At 46.4% G+C, this 17,020-nt stretch overlaps 1 protein-coding gene across 1 annotated transcript; it reads right to left on the bottom strand.

Moving 5' to 3' along the window:
• Window positions 1-1,820: 1,820 nt before the first annotated feature.
• On the bottom strand, window positions 1,821-16,324 carry VCP (valosin containing protein). Its single transcript, XM_042243302.2, has 17 exons — window positions 16,048-16,324; window positions 12,198-12,309; window positions 11,840-12,012; window positions 10,612-10,754; window positions 9,914-10,044; window positions 9,069-9,200; window positions 7,706-7,808; window positions 6,922-7,055; window positions 6,708-6,843; window positions 6,197-6,309; window positions 5,620-5,784; window positions 5,407-5,529; window positions 4,947-5,159; window positions 4,443-4,751; window positions 4,020-4,175; window positions 2,632-2,786; window positions 1,821-2,480 (listed from the first exon to the last, which is right to left on the bottom strand). The coding sequence occupies exons 1-17, from the start codon at window positions 16,062-16,064 to the stop codon at window positions 2,375-2,377; spliced, it is 2,421 nt and encodes an 806-aa protein (XP_042099236.1). The 5' UTR covers window positions 16,065-16,324; the 3' UTR covers window positions 1,821-2,374.
• Between the last annotated feature and the right edge of the window lie 696 nt (window positions 16,325-17,020).

Raw genomic sequence — 17,020 nt, 5'->3', positions numbered from 1 at the left:
TTTAAGATCCCCTGGAGAAGGAAACAGCTACCCACTCCAGTATTCTGGTCTGGAGAATTCCATGGGGTCGCAGAGTCAGACACAACTGAGAGACTTTCACTTCACTTAACATTTGGTCAGCTCAAAGCAATGATCAAACCCCTGTGTTCCTCCTGGGCATTATGTAACCACTAGACTCTCAAGGTTACTTGCAGGATTAGTATCTTAGAGCCCAATTCATCTCCAAATGTTAGATATATAGTTCCATCTTTGCTTTTGCCTCTGTGGTAAACTGTTGGTCCTCTATGATCTAATTTGACATCATATTCTTGATTAGAAACCCATCTTCTAACCAAAGAACTTGATCTGCTATATAAGACTACATTCCAATTTCTTCCTGAGCAACTTGTGGGGGACAAGAGGGACTTGCTTTACAGTTCACCCATTGGTTTAAGTATACAGAATTCTGCAGGTGCATGTTGACAATAAACTGTCCCTCACACTGCCTTCTACAGTTTATGAGGCACCGTCAATCGTTTTATCAGACTAAGAAATCTTGAGGCCCCAGAAGAGCTAAGTGCCTGTTTGATGCTATAATGCTATGAGCACACGTGTCAGAAGCAAAACCAGGCCTCTCATAAGTCTGCTCTTGTTTTTTTCTAAAGAGTCTATACAGTTCCAACCACCTTCCCTATAGGTATACTTTGTGTTATAAGTGAGTGCAAAGCAATCATTCTAATACAAATTTTTGTAATGTATTAATTACTAGTACCCTTCACGTATTTTGTGGGATCTTATTTTCCGCTCTATTCCCACAGCCTGATGCAGAGGTACCAAATGTCTTTTCTCCAAAAGACCTTGCCTTTGGTCTCACTGAGGTTAGGCTGCCACAGGGATGAGACGGTGCAACAATGTAAGAGTAAGAAGACTGAAAGCTGAGCCACCAGGATACCTAAATGGTGTGAAAACCAAAGGAGGAGCAAAGACAAGATCTGGCAGAGAAAAGTGTCACATTTAACAGGGAGAGTCAAAGCAAATCACAAAAGTGTAAGAATATCTATTTCATAGCACATGAGTTCAAGATGCCCCAATTTAATCAGTCTATGTAACCATCTTGAGTCCTTGCAGATTACCTACCTATAAAGGTCAAACTGGATGCTGGTGTAAATACTAGAATGACTAGCTTGATTCAGTAGATTATTTTCTCTGCATCATATTCTTCTTCAGTAAGGCATCACAATACGGATCCCAGAAATACTAAGGGATTACGCTGGTACATGTTGAACAAAGAAGACACACTATACCTCAACAAAACTATGCAAGCAATCATCTGAAAAACTAGGAGCAGGGGAGGATGTTTAGTTTAGAAAGAAACACATCCAAAACTAGAATTTTATATTAGAAAAAAAGCTATGTTTTTATAATACAAATTACATAAAGGTGGACATAATTGTAAGTGATCCTCAACCAGAACATGAATATATGAAAATTTTTAGATGCATCAAGAGAACATCCATCTCCAGAGACTAAACCCCAACCCAGCCTTGGTCAGGAAAAGGGGACTCTACAGGCCTAGTCTCACCATCCCCATCAAATATAGGTAGAGGATGCCACATTCACCACTTCTGAAGTTCCATCAGGCTGCGCCCTGCCCTCCGCTGCAGTCCTATCCAGTGAAACCGCAGACACTGGCGAGGCAGCAGTACACCAATGTTAATCAGGAGGGGAAGAGGGTGCAACCTCACTTCTACTATTTCACATTTGGAAGAGTGCCTTGGCAGTGAGGAGCAGCCCAAGGCCCTTCCCAGGAAAGAAGCAGGCACAGGGGCCAGGACTCAGGCTCCATTTTGACCCAACGTTTATTGTCCTTTTACAATATGTCATTTTTGGTTTAGAAACTGCTTGTGATTAGTTTTCCAACATTAACTCAAAAGCATGTAAAATAAAAATCAACCTACTCTCTATATAAACACCCAGCAACTGTAGCCCTTCACCCTCCTGCCCACGTTGGGCAGGGGAAAGGGAGGGCTTGGGCAGCATTGAGTGAAGTGCAGATGCTTTGCTGTGGGGACTGGTGATAATGCCTTTTTCACACCCACAGAGGTTCCCTGCACTGCTCTAAACTACAGCAGAAATGGTGTAGGCCCCAGGCCCAATTCCTTGTTGGTAATTCACTCTCCGCCTCCCAAATGAAAATCGATTTTATTTTATCACTTTTTTTTTTTTTTTTTTTGCAACAGTAACCTCCTGTCCAGAGTCTGACTGTAGCTGAACTGTTCAGACTGAGGAATGGAGCAGGCTGTGGGCGCACGCCTGGTCCCTCCTGGGCGAGCGCCCCCACCCTCAGGGAACAAGGTCCAGCCAGGCCAGCTCACTGCTTGCTGGCCACCACCACTTAGCCATACAGGTCATCATCATTATCTTCCGTGTACACACTGCCACCTGTGCCACCGCCACTGCCCTGACTGGGGCCAGCTCCACCCTGGTTTCCTGAAGGGAATCTGTATTAAGAGCAAAGGCAAAAAAGAGGGTTAGGATAGTGCTTGTGTAGGATTTTCACAACTACCCCTTCTAGCATCCTTAGGGCTCCCACCGCCTTGGTTGTACAGTTCCCCAAGACGACTTAAACATAGCCCACTGAAGCCTAGTTACCTGAAGCTGCCAAAGCCCCGACTCTGCTGAAGGGTCTGAGCAAACATTTCATACTTCCGGATGTCATTATCACTGACAGAACGGCGGGCAAAGCGCATGGCTTCCTCAAAGTGATCTCGGCGGATCTCAGGCACTGGATCATCCTCTTCTACTTCCTGTAGGACAGGTAAACACAGACCACCAGGGCTGGTTAAGGCTCTGCCTGAATTCCTTCCCTAGCCTTCCTGACCCCATTTTTGCAGCAGCAGATTGGGCCTCTCCTATCCAACTTGAATATGCTGCCAGGCCAATATTCCTAAAACTGAGTCATTGCTTTGCTTAAAAACCTACCAATGTATTCGGGAAATGGTAAAACTGGAGGGACAGATTTCACTACCAAGAGCTTATGGTGGGAATAAAAAGCTGATTAAAGTGACATGAGAGGGATTTCCCTGGCAGTCCAGGGGTTGACACTCTGGGCATCCAGTGCAGGGGGGATGGGTTTGATCTCTGATTGGGAAACTAAGATTCCGCATGCTGCAACCAAAGAAAGGGGAAAAGGTGGCCTGAGGGAACTTTTTGGGATGACAGAAATTTGTCCGTCTCAACTGTGGTAGCAGTTACAGCAATTAAAATATATTTGTTAACAAGCACGGAAATAGTATACTAAAAATAGTGAATTTTACAATATATAAATTATACCTCATAAGCCTATATTTTCAAAAAGAAAATGTCAATGGTTCTCAGTGCTTATCACAACTGAATTATACCTTACTCACAGGCCTCACTTCCAGTAACACACAACCTCTTTAATGTATCCAGGTTCTCCCAATTCCTGCAGTTCTATTCCTCAAGCAGTCTACTTGGGTGACTTACTTCCTTTACCTAACCTCTATTCTCTTTATAGCCCCGGCTCACATCCTATCTCTTCTACCAAGAAGCCACTCAACTGCTGTGACTTTGGATAGTTTATAAGCTTTTATGAGAGGGAGAGAAACATCACTAATGGTAGAGAAAGCCAATCACTTATTTGCTTATTAAGTCAGTTTCCAACACTGTGCCATGCTACAGTGGGAAACAAGTGAGATAACAAAAATCCCTATCTTTATTGAGCCTATATATACATACATATCAAATTCTGCATTTAATTCAGGGGGTCCATGGAACACCAAGAAAAGGTCCATAGATCCTAGCTTCTCAGCCCTGCTCTATTTGTTTCTATGCTCATTTCTTCTCAGCCTTTGTAATTCCCAATTGACATGGTTATCTGAGTACTCAGCATTTTCTCTTCCATGGCATGCTAAACATCTGATAGATGACCTTTCCAAAACTGTACACTCTAGGGCACTGTGGAGATTGTCCCCTGGCTCCCTAAGACAGGCACATCTGGGTTAAGGATGCAGACTCACCATTGCTGATGGGTTGGTCTGCCGCTCCCGTTCTCGCCTGATTTCACTCTCAATCGATTCACGAATGGCCAACTTGCAAGCACGTTGGCAAATCTCGGTCAAATCAGCTCCAGAGAAGCCATTAGTCATTTTAGCCAGGAACTCTAAATCCACATCCTAAAAGAAGCAAGAGAGCTACCTTAGCTTTTAGCCTCTTTTGATACACTGATCTTTGAGCCACCAAAGCACTCCCAATTCCACTTTGTTCCATCCTCTGCCACCAGTTTTATTCCTTATTCTAGATATCTTAATACCCTCAAATCTTCCATCTTTCCTTTTCAACCATAACCCCAGAAATCCCCAATGGAACCTTGTCCAGGAACCAAGGAGCATTCCACACAGCCTGCAAATTCACGACCCTGCAACCCAAGACCTTGCACCTGCCTTGGCAACTGGGGACTTGCGCAGGTTGGCCTTGAGAATGGCAACACGGGACTTCTCGTCGGGAAGTGGGATATAGATGAGCTGATCAAGGCGGCCAGGTCGCAGGATGGCAGGATCAATGATGTCAGGTCGGTTGGTAGCGCCAATGATAAATACATTTTTCTTTGTGGACATGCCATCCATTTCTGTCAGGATCTGGTTGATGACTCGGTCAGCAGCCCCACCACCATCTCCAATGTTGCCACCACGGGCCTTGGCAATCGAATCCAGCTCATCAAAGAACAGTACACAGGGGGCAGCTTGGCGTGCCTGTGAGAGACAGATGGACTTGAGCATTAGCACAACTGGGTCTCTCAGACCTGAGGAAAAATGGAAAATAAAGTGACCTTCACTGCCCTAACTGAGCTGTCAGAATGGGATGGTCTTAACTCTCCCAAAGAACAACCTCTACCCCTAACTTGTTCCCAAGCAAGTGAACTGATAGCCCAGCCACTTGTAGCTCACCTTGTCGAAGATTTCCCTCACGTTGGCCTCAGACTCCCCAAACCACATGGTGAGCAGCTCAGGACCCTTGATGGAGATGAAGTTGGCCTGGCACTCATTAGCAATGGCTTTGGCCAGCAAGGTTTTCCCACAGCCAGGAGGTCCATAGAACAGTACTCCCTTGGAGGGTGTCATGCCAAACTTGAGGAATTTGTCTGGGTGCTCCACAGGATACTAGGAAGAAAAAGAAAGAGGATTCAGGGCTATCTCCCCCAGTTTGAGAGAAACCCAACCTAACAGAAGCATCCTCCCACACCATCTCATGGTGTAAGGTGACAGGATTCTTGGTGCTTCCAACCTCAGAACAGCAGGTTCCTGAATCATGCTCATAATTTCTGCAATCAATGTGTCAACACCCCAATACCACCAGCTCAATGACAATGTGCTGAAGCAGTGACCCACCCTGGACCAAGCACCCTACCTGGACCAGCTCCTGAAGCTCACGTTTGACATCCTCCAAGCCCCCAATGTCCTCCCAGGTCACCTGAGGCACCTCTACCACAGTTTCCCGCAGTGCTGATGGGTTGCTCTGGCTCAGGGCCCACTAAAAAGGGAAGAAAAATTGGGGATGAGAATTGCCAGGCAAGAGATCAAAGTGCATGTGTGTGCACCTGAAATGGAGAGCGGCCCTTACTCGGAAGTCGTCCATAGTAACTGCCAGGGAGTTCATGACCTCAGCATCAATGGTCTCATCTTCTAGGTCAATGAGGTCCATCTTCTTGCGGATGGCTTGCAGAGCAGCCTCAGAGCACAGGGCTGCTAAGTCAGCTCCCACGTGCCCATGAGTCTCATTAGCTACCTGCAGAGAGAAGATCCACTTACTCTCCTGCCTCTGAGACCTAGCTTAGATGTCTCTATTCTGGCTTAGATAACAGAACCCTGCCCTCTTCCTCTGACTCCTATCTCTGGGTCCTCCATTTCCCTAAACTCATACCAGCAGCCCTTTCATTAGCTGGACTCTTAAGTATTCAAGCCTGCACTTGGGGCCTGGAAATAAAGCTGCCCCCAATATTCTGGTTCACCCTAATTCAGTAAACCAAGAAAAATGCCAAACCTAGTTTCCTGGATTCAATCTCAGATCACTTCCCTTTCCCTGCCCAGGAATTAAAATCAATCGCCTCACATCTGAAGCTTCTGTCCCTAGTCAGTTCCCTTCAACTGTCTGGCAACAAGACATCCGAACTTCTGGCCAGCCCTCATCAACATGCCACCTGTTCAAGGTCCACATCATCTGCCAGCTTCATGTTCTTGGTGTGGATCTGAAGAATTTCCAAGCGTCCGGTAGCGTCAGGGATTCCAATATCCACCTCTCTGTCAAAGCGACCTGTGAGATGACGCATAGACAGGGATCATTTCTGGTGCATAGGGAAGAAGGGCCCAGGCCTAAGGCATCCAACCATTCCACTGTGACCAGGAAATGTCTGGTGTTAGCACTGAAAGCCCCATAACTTGGGAAATCCCTCAGTCTCAGGCAAACCAGGATGCGTGGTTACCCTGGACATGACATGGAATAAGGGAAAGAAAGGACTTTACTCTTTGCCTAACTGCAAAGGGCTTCATGAAATCCTCAAAAAAAAAAAAAAGAAAGAAAGAAAAGAAAGAAATCCTCAGGATTAGGTGACTTAGATGAAGGACAGATATGGGATCAACAGGATTAAGCCCACTGGAGACATAATCTCCACATGAGCAAAGACAGCAAGAAGAGTTATTTGGGGTCCTTACCAAATCGCCGTAGGGCTGGGTCAATGCTGTTGGGTCTGTTGGTTGCTGCCATAACAATGACATGTGCTCTTTGCTTTAGGCCATCCATGAGGGTCAACAACTGTGATACAATACGTCGCTCTACCTCCCCATGGGTCTGTCAGGACAAAATGTCTGGTCAGAAGTGAAGTCAGGACCTTTTACAACCCTACTATCCCCTTGGTTAAGTTCCTACTTTCTCTCTTTTGGGAGCAATGGCATCCAACTCATCAATGAAAATGATAGCAGGAGCATTCTTCTCAGCCTCTTCAAAGGCTTTACGAAGGTTGCTCTCAGACTCACCGGCCAACTTGCTCATGATCTCAGGACCTGAAAGCAAATAGAATGCATGCAGTGACAAAAATATATCCTTCCTCAATCTCAAAAAGTATTCGGATATCTTGTCTGTCTAGCTCAGAGACAGGTCCTGGGTGAGAATGTGGTAACATCTGCCTACTTTCTCACAGCCCCTACCAACAATTATCCCAGGGTAGCCACCAAGCCAGGATAAAAGGATGTCAAGGGGCTCAATACACTTATCTCAGTTGAGCTGAAAGGTATGAAGATGGTGACAGCAGATGCTGTGGGACCTCTGGCCAGAGCAGAAGCAGCACCGGTTGGACCCCTACCAGTGAAATATCATTCTCAAAGAGATAGTTGATCTCAGCCAGTCTTCCCCCAAACCCTCTCAAATAAGTAAGCATAGACATTTTGAGTTCTCATTCTAACTTACTCCTCTTTAATGTCTTTAGCCTATTAACGCTCTTTCTCAAGGTGGGATAGATCAAGGGACACCAGAGTAACACACCCTCCCCTTGCTGCTTATCTGTCTGCAATAGACTTTAGAATACAAACACTTAAGTATACATGAGGCTATGTACACAAATGAGCATGTCCATGATTTCTCCTGCTCATGAGACTGGGTCATGCTTAGCTCAAAGTGGAGTCCAGCCAAACACAAAGTGAACCAAGTCTCCTACCATTGATCAAAAAGAAGAAGGCGCCAGTCTCATTTGCCACAGCTCGAGCAATCAAGGTCTTCCCTGTCCCAGGAGGTCCATAGAGCAGGATTCCTCGAGGAGGCTGAGGACCAGTACAGAGGGTTGATTAGGTTCAGATTCTCATCTTCTCCCAACCCCAGGTACCCTAAAATGGCCTAAGAAGGACTCTATTTAAACAGGATGAGAATTAGAGCTCAACTCTGAATGAGCCCTCAAATAGCAGTTGTCAAGCAGTTGTCAGGAAGACACCTTACTTCAGACCATACTCCCTCCTCTTTGCAGCAGAGATAATAATGGCAGAAAGCTGACAATATTTATGAATACACAGGAGACAGACAGCAGAGAAACCACACTAAGAAACTCTTAGTATGAGTGAGTCTGAAGATCCGGGATCTAGGAAAAGTAAGAGGGCATTAGGCCAAGGGCCTGACTTTAAACAGGACTAGCTCAGCCATTTAAGAGTGTTGGCCAGAGGCTCATTCACTGCTATAATCACAGCCCTCCAGGATTTACTATCATGTTGGAATGCCTTCTCCTACCAACAGCCACAAGTTTTCCTCTTTGAAGCTGTCTTTTCTCTGGCTTCATCCACTGGAAGGATATGGAAAAGTACCCCCCAAAAAGATAAATTTATTTACACAATGTACACTAGGGAAAGGGATAGATGCAAACTTCATCTTCAGGGTGTCCTATGATACAGGAACAACTGGGATGTTACATTTTAGACCAGCAGTTCTCAAATATTCTGGACTCAGGATCCTTCACACTGCAAATTTGCTTTACTGTTATCGGGCAACACTTGGCTTCCCTAGTGGCTCAGAGGATAAAGCGTCTGCCTGCAATGCAGGAGACCTGGGTTCGATCCCTGGGTTGGGAAGATTCCCTGGAGAAGGAAATGGGAACCCACTCCAGTATTCTTGCCTGGATAATCCCATGGACAGAGGAGCCTGGCGGGCTACAGTCCACGGGGTCACAAAGAGTTGGACACGACTGAGCGACTTCACACACACACATTCTAGACAAGCTGGCAAACTATGGTGAGACTTTAAATAATAAATATTTAAAACAGACTATTTATATTTATAGGGTCCATTAGATAAAAACAGTCTTTACATTTTGAAGGTTGTAATTAAGAAAAAAAATTCAACAGAGAACTTAACTGACCTACTCTGTTCTAGACCATTAGTAGCTATAACGAATTTAGAGTGTTTTATAAACCTGAATATAGTACTTCCTCTTGAATCCAAGGCAATGATGAAACAGATATGAAAACAGGTCCTAGGATTAGATGGTGAGTAGTTGTTAATCACCACCCTAGGCTAACAGAGCCCAGAATACTCACCTTCACACCAATGGCCTTAAAGAGGGCAGGATGTCTCAGGGGCAACTCCACCATCTCCTTTATCTGAGCTAACTGTTTCCTGCAGCCACCAATGTCATCGTAGCCCACTTCATTCAAGGATTCTTCCTCATCCTGAAGATGGAAGAGAAAAAGAAAAGAAGATAAGAATGCTACTATCAGCAAAAAGAAAAGGAGAAGATAAGAATGCTACTATCAGCAAAAGGTGAATTTCTCTAAAGCTGGTTTACAGAATCTGCTGTATGAGAAGATTCTGCTCTAAGGGGATCATGCCTCAAAAAACAATTCAAAAAACCCCAGGGCAAGAATTTATTTATTTATATGGCCATGCTGTGCAGCTTGCGGGATCTTAGTTCCCCAACAGGGATCAAACCCACACCCTAAGCAGTAAGAGCGCAGAGTCCTAACAACTGAGCTGCCAGGGAATTTCCAATCTTTGCTTTTACTTTATATTTGTTTATTCATTCCATGACAAAGATTTCTAGCATAGCCTTTCCTTATTACATTGTCGTTAGTCTTATTGCGGTGGGCTCCCCTAAGACCTGAAGCTAGAAAGTGTGGGAAACGGGCAGGGATCTAGATGTCATATCAGCATCACTTCTTCAAAAATTATTTCAACCACTAGACTCATTAAGCTCAATCTAGATTTTAAAAATTATTGATATCAGATACTTCTAAAAAATACCTATGTCCAGAAATGAATAGCTATGCTTTCCACCTCTGGGAAGTAGCTTAACCATCAAGCCTGAGGATTCTTTGGAACTACCACACTACTGCCTTGCTGAGCACTCACAAAGTGGGATACTGGGATCAGGAAGAGAACTCACCTCTCGTTTGATAGGCTCCCCTTCACAGTGGATCACTGTGTCTGGCGCAACAATGCAATAAGGACTGGGATCTGTCTCCACTACTTTGAACTCTACGGCACGCATTCCACCCCGGACAAGGAAAATGTCTCCTGTGAGAGCAATCAGCACAAGAGCAGTCAGAGGTATCTATCACCAGACCAAGCTAAGAACTCCCCATCAGAACCTGGGATCTAGAATGCCAAGTTCACTAGATACTGTCCTTTCTCCTTCCCATCCACATCTTATTAAGCATCAGGCAAAAAGAGAAAGCTGAATTGTGAAAAGTCTCTCTGCCCCTTAAAAGACAGTGAATAAAACCTGATGTGCCAGGAAGAAACCCATAAGATTTTTGACTTCTGGGATATAGATAACCCAAGCTTGCACAACCACCACCAGCAGAACTGCGTTAAGTATTAAATACACTGTGGACTGTGATACACCCCAAATTGCCCACCTCTTCCTTCAGAGATACAAGAGAAGATAGCTTACTGTACTGGAGCAAACAGTGGGAATGGGAAAAAGGGAAGTGCAAGGAAGCAGGGAAGGAGAAAGTACACATGTACAGAATGTGTATGTATGCACACATGTATGAGAATAGACAAAGATGGACCAAGGTTTACTTTTGGGTATCCCTACAACAATTGCCCTTGAGTTCAGTCCTTAGAATTATTTCTCACCTTTCCGGATGGGTCGATAAGCTTCCAGGAAGTATGGCTTAAGGTAAACCTCAAAGAGATTGCCAGTGATGCCTTCCACCGTGTCATCGATGGGTAGTACATGGATGCGTTTGCCGTACTTCACATCAGGGCATGGCTGGATGCTGAGGATGACAAGCAGACTCCACATTACCAACCACATCGCAGCCCCAAGCTCTGGGTGTCCAAAAGGGCCTGGCACAGAGAGCTGATGGCGAGCGAAAGAGAAAAGGCAGGGATGGCTTTAGGTGAAGAGAGGCAAGAGGGTAGTGTTGGAGTGAGGGCAAAGCAACAGCCAAGCAGAACAGGTCATATGCAGGGTAGAGTGATAGGGGGAGCCTCTAGAAGAAGCTGCTGAGACTGCCCACTCACAATTGGTGAGGCAAAAGAAAGACCCACACATCTGGAATCCCCACGAAGACACAGAAGGGAAGGTCTTCAATGAGACATATCCAAGGATGACCCATTCTGGTTACTACTGGTAACCCAACACTACAAAAGGGGACCTTAGTCTGACAAGTGTCAGGGTCAGAGAAATACATGTGAAAAAATCATCTCAGTCAGGTGGTCAGAGCACCTTGAGAAAGTGACTAAGCACTTCCAGGAAGAAGGCTCCATAAAACCTAGAATCCCCCCCAAAAGAATCTGAAGCCTGAGATGTTCCTGGCCAGGTGACAGGTAGCAGTGGCCTGGGTAGCAGTGGCCAGGGATGACTTCAAGACGGAGAAACCTCTTGCCTAAAGTCTAATCACTCAAACTGGAACTATCCTAGGCCTGGCTCAAACTATGCCTCTCACCTCGATTAGCTTGGATCTTTATACAAACCTGCTAGGAGTCCACCTTCCATGCCCATACTCCCATCTCATTCTAGCCCTGACAAAAGCCATCAATGCAAGGCTATAAGCTTATTTGGCAGATACAGCCCTCAAATGGCATCCTAAACCAAGTTCTATGGTGTGACCCCTGGCAGAAAAAAATAAAGGTACCAAGAAAGTCAAGAAATGCCAACCTGTTCCAAGGATCATGAAGAGGCAGATTTTGAAGTCCCAGAGGCAGACCCAAAACCTAAAGACAACCTAGAAACCTAAGCCTTCCCATGGCCTATAAGCTCCCAATATCTGCAGTTGCCAAGGCCTTTATGGGGGTACTGCCTGTAAAGCAGGCAGTCTCTGGCCTCCCATCCCCGAGGGGCCAAGAACTCCACACACACCTGATAACATCCCCCAGGTGTACGCGAAGGTTATTCCGAACAACTCTATTCATTCGAATCTTCTCATCAGAACATGTGTCATCAGAAAGCACAATGCACACAGCTTCCCGCCTCTTCTTTCCTTTCAGCAACACTGTGTCACCTCGGAACAACTGGAGTTCATCCATCTTGGGCTGAGGAAAGAAGGTTAAGGCCTTTGGGTCATTGGGCCAGGGGATAAGCAGCAGCCCTGGAGGTTGGGATTCCCAGTAAACCCCATTCTATCTGTGGTCACTGCAAGAAAAATGAGAAAAGAAACCTGGGAAAAGCCCTCAGGTTAAATGCAATAAGCAAAGATTGGACTGTGGACCCAACTTACCTGGGACAAGGATACCACACTGTTGTCCTCATTGATGGCTTCATCAACAATTAACCGATTGGGACGGTTTTTCTGTTTAAGAATGGCTGTTGATAAATCATCGCCTTTTGAACTAGAAAGAGAAAAAGAAGTCAGTTCCAAAACAAATTCCAGCAACGTCCCCACCAGTCTCTAAAACTCACACTTAAGAATGAAATAGTGCATTGATGAAGTTATCCCCACATAGAGCTCAAACAAAAAGAAAGTCAGCCAAGATCAAGAATGCTTATCAAGTACATATTACAATTCCTATTTCAGCAACTCTTGGTATTCCGAGTAATGGTATCCCTGCTGTAACGCCCAGGTGATCTTGCCTAGGGTCAGGAAACTAAGAAAACAAAATAAAAGTGGAGGCTGAGCAGTAATTAGACAAATGGAAATAGTCTTAGACAGTATAGAATAGTGATTAAGAGAAGGGGCTCTGCAGTCAGACCTGTTGGGTCTGAATTCCAACCCTGCCACTTAGCTGTGATCTTGGGCAAGTGATTTGACCTCTCTGGAGGCTGATATAAAATGGAGACTACAGTAGCACTCATCTCAGAGGATTACTATCTTAAGATAGTGAGATGCTGAATGCAAAATGGACTGTCTTAAGTGAGATATGATTGTCTGGCATATGGTATCTGAGGTTTAGAATGATTAGCATTGTAGAACATAGCACAAACTCTTTCTTTGCTGATCTTCTTGCAGTAAGATGACCTCCCATGGGGCTTGGAGAGGCCCCAAGCCCCACAGAGTAAGCCTGGAAGCTATGAAGAAGAATCATTAGAAATTGCCCTTCCTACTGGCTAAACCTGCTGAATGCCAGAGCATTCTGTGCACCACAGGAATGCAAAGCATAAAGACCACCATATTTGAAAAAAGTGAACAGAAAACACTATCAGATCTGGAATCTTCACCAGAAAGAAGCTCAAGCTCAAATGGAGTTTCAAGGTTATCTCTGCGAAGATACACAACTCCATGGAGTTGGTTCAAAAAGTTAAAACCAAGAAATGCTAAGACATGGGACAAATCCAAATCCCTCTTGTCTACATCAAGGTTGCCTGAGTCTGAACTCAGTTTAAACTACCTAAATAAACTACCTAAACCACTTCCCAACACCAATTTCTCTGCGGGCTCTCCCGTTAAAGAGAAAGTCTTATTTTGTCTTAGTAAGGCTCAGGAAAACATACGCATTAACCCAAATAAGGAGGCCAGACAATGGAAGACACCAAGGAATAAATAAAAAGAAACATTTCCCATGGATTATTTCTTCACTCAACAAACTAACAAGGGGTGTGTCTGTGCGTGTGTGAGCTTCCTGGCACTAGTGGTACACAATCTGTCTGCCAATGCAGGAGACTTGGGTTTGATCTCTTGGTCAGGAAGATCCCCTGGAGGACATGGCCACATACTCTTCAGTATTCTTGCCTGCAGAATTCCACGGACAGAGGAGTTTGGCAGGCTACGGTCCATAGGGTTGCACAGAGTTGGACATGATTGAAACAATTCAGCATGCACACATATATTATGGTTTTTCCTGGTGGCTCAGATGGTAAAGAACCTACCTGCAATGTGGGAGACCTGGGCTTGATCCCTGGGTTGGTAAGATCCCCTGGAGAAGGGACTGGCTACCCATTCCAGTATTCTCGCCTGGAGAATTCCATAAATACACCAGGCACCATTCTAGGATTTGGGAATTATCAGCCAGCAAAAGACAAAATAGTATTCCTACCGGAAATATCTTCACAATTTGCAAGAAAAAAAGATGTCTGTACTCTAGAATAACAGCTAGGAAGTTAACAGGATTTTTTTTTTTTTAACATCTTTTGGTCCTGATACGTTCAAAAGTAATATTACACAAATCCCATTCATCTAAAAATGCTATAAGTTTTCTGCTGACCCTCTCACATAGCCTGGATCTTTATCCATTCCCTTTAAACTAATTTCCAAGAATGGAGTTTCCTTAGCTTAAATTTGCCTCCCCCAACCCAAAAGTCTGCTGGAGAAGGAAATGGCAACCCACTCCAGTATTCTTGCCTGGAGAATTCTATGGACAGAAGAGCCTGGTGGGTGTCCATGGGGTCACAAACAGTCGGACACAACTGAGTGACTAACTTTTTAAGCCAAAAGTGGTGATCACAATGCTGCAGAGGCATACTCTTCCAATGCTTATAAACATCCTGGAAAGCAACCATGATCAATATGAGAGGGCAATTTAAATCCATCAATTCTCCCTCTCTCCCATGCATCAAAATATCCTTCAAGGGCTGCCCATCTTCCTGTCTGCTGTATAGGACTAGGGCTAGAAAAAAATAAAATATCAGGTGCCTCTAGCCATAACTTTGTATTTTAACCCCAAAGCTGCATTCTAGGAAAATCTCCATTCTGCCTACCTTCATGACCCTGGCACTGGCAAAGAGTGGGATGCTCTTAAAAGACCTTTAATTCCACATCTATCTCCTGAGATCAAAATAACCTCTACATGATGGAATTCAGTTTGATTCCAGGCCAACAGTCCTGGAGAACTGTTTTGGGGGACATCCTCCTGGTCTTCGGCATGATTCAGGCCCTTTTCAGAACCCCAACGGGCCACAGGAGACTTGGACAGAGTTCAGGTAAGAGTCATCAAGATGACATAGAGATCAGAAACTGTCTTATGATGCCAGGTTCCAAGAATTCTGGACTTTTACTTTCAGTCTTGGAAACTAAAGACTAAGAGATTACTTTAATTATTAAGTAGTTCTTTTAAATAGGCACCTGAATAATACTTCATCTCAATTCAGAAACCTGAAAAAAGGAACACGTCTTAAAAAAAACACCTAAACTCTCAAGTCAGTAAAGTGATTTGCATAGAAGGGTTTCCACAGGATGGCAGTGTCTCCACCTATACTCCTAGAATTTAAAGCTCTTGATTCTAAAATGGGCAGAGGTGGTCAGGTTTTATCTGATGCTTTCCTGAGCAGAGGGCCCAGGATTTCTCAACATAGCTGCTTAGGGAAAGGAATGTGTGAGTTTAAGGGAACTCTAACCTTCACACCACAAAGGCTGAAATCTAGAAAGGCCGATAAAAAACGACCTGAGATTTGAATTTTATCAAGAACTCAAAGAACTGCATTTCACAACATCAAGGAAAACTGACGAAAGCCTTCTCGTATAAATAACAGGCCTCAAGTATTAATATGAAGGCGGCCAGAACCGAACGGCTGGGCCCGCCCTCTACTCAACAGCCTCTCACCACTGAGGTCTTCAACTACTGGCCACGCCGGCCCAGCTCTAAAGGGCTTTCGTGAGCTTCCCTGCGCTCCCAGGCCTTTCCCAGCTCCAGCCTCCGCCTCAGTCTCCGGGCTAAGGCCTTCACGTGGCTCAAAGTCCACGCCCACCGGGCCCAGTTAGGGCGTTGGGCCCGCCGCGGGGCCTGCGCTCTCTTGGGACCAAAGGCCCAAAGCGGGTGGCAGATCAGATCGCAGGTGGGCGCCGCAAGGCCCCGGGGCTCGGCGCCGTCAGTGTGAGCCCGCAGACCTCACTAGGCCGGGACGGCCCTTCCAAAGGAGCCAATCAGGCCGGCCCGGGCCTGCATGACACAGCACGATCTGGCCCAGGCCCCGACCCAGGCCCAACGCAAGCCCTGCCTAGGGGGCGCGCGGGTGCGCAGCTGGGCCCGGTGGGGTCCGCGGCTCCTCATTCGCCCTTCCTCTTCTTCCCTCTCCCTCGTTCCCTGTCTTCACTTCCAAGACGCGCCCACAGCCAGGCCCGGCTGGGCCTACCCAGCGCGGTGGGTCCCCCGGTGCGCGCACCCACAGGGGGCGGACGGGCGCGCGCTCACACTCACTCAGCTCCGGAGGCCATGGCGCGCGCTTCACCCAGCCGGCGGCTGTGGCGGACCGCAGGTAACGGCTCTGAGGGGTGGCAGGCGACAGCCTGGGCCGGGACTCGGCTCTCCCGGAGTGGGGGTGGGGGGCAAGTGGCGGCGACAAACCCGCAGGCCTCCCTCTCGTTTCCTCCCAGCGGCACTAGGGCGGTGGACGAGCGGGCGGGCGACGCTGGCGCCTGATCCGCGAGGGGGTAGCGGCAGCGACGACTCAAACGACAGCAGCAGACGCTTCGCTAAGACTGAGCGGAGAAGAGCCGAATCATCGGAAGGAGAGGTGCTCTCACCCCAGCCAATCAGCGTCTGCCCTGGCGACTCCCGCCCGCCTCTCCGTGCCTCTCCCCAGCAACCCGCAGACCGGAGCCAATCAGGAAATTCGTTTGTGGCCTGGCTCCCGCCTCAAGGGCGCAACACGCCTAGTAACGCCACGTCAATTGGCCGCAACGCTACGCTTCCTCGACGGATTGGGATTTCCGACCAATCAACGAAAAGAATAGGGCCAGATCGACTGGCGACAGGAGAGCCTTTATTCCTGGGAGGCAGACTCTCCCACTTGGCTCCAGTTCATTGGCTCCTGAGTTTACCCTACTAGAAAAACCTGGCACAATGGATTGAACCCTAGTCGGGTTGTATTGATAAACTACACACCCGTCTTCTACCAAAACCTGAATATCCACTCTAACCCCTCTCCTTGCTCCTTCAGGCCGCCGGCTCCAGCCACCTTTATTCTGGACTCTTAACACCCCAGCTCTTAATCCACTCTACCCTATCGTCATTACACCCTTTGGTAATCGTAATCCCATAGGCTTTACAGTTTCTCGGAGCTTGGAGATACATGCTTCCTTTCCACTGGCTATTAATATTCATGGTTAAAGGAGGAAGTGGACTCAAGTCCAGAAAGGAGTCAAAAGCAGCTACAGAACATACAGCAGAT

Source organism: Ovis aries, chromosome 2 (assembly GCF_016772045.2).
Source record: "Ovis aries strain OAR_USU_Benz2616 breed Rambouillet chromosome 2, ARS-UI_Ramb_v3.0, whole genome shotgun sequence".
In the NCBI taxonomy this organism is placed as follows: domain Eukaryota; kingdom Metazoa; phylum Chordata; class Mammalia; order Artiodactyla; family Bovidae; genus Ovis; species Ovis aries.
The sequence above is the reverse complement of the archived record's forward strand: the minus strand, read 5'-3'. Positions and strand labels throughout refer to the sequence as shown.

Excerpts from the sequence above, each read along its gene's own strand:
- VCP (XM_042243302.2), bottom strand. Across the intron at positions 10,045-10,611 it reads TTATCGACCCATCCGGAAAG|GAGACATTTTCCTTGTCCGG; the intron begins GTGAGAAATAAT and ends TTGCTCTCACAG. Across the intron at positions 4,176-4,442 it reads GCAAGTCCCCAGTTGCCAAG|GATGTGGATTTAGAGTTCCT; the intron begins GCAGGTGCAAGG and ends TGCTTCTTTTAG.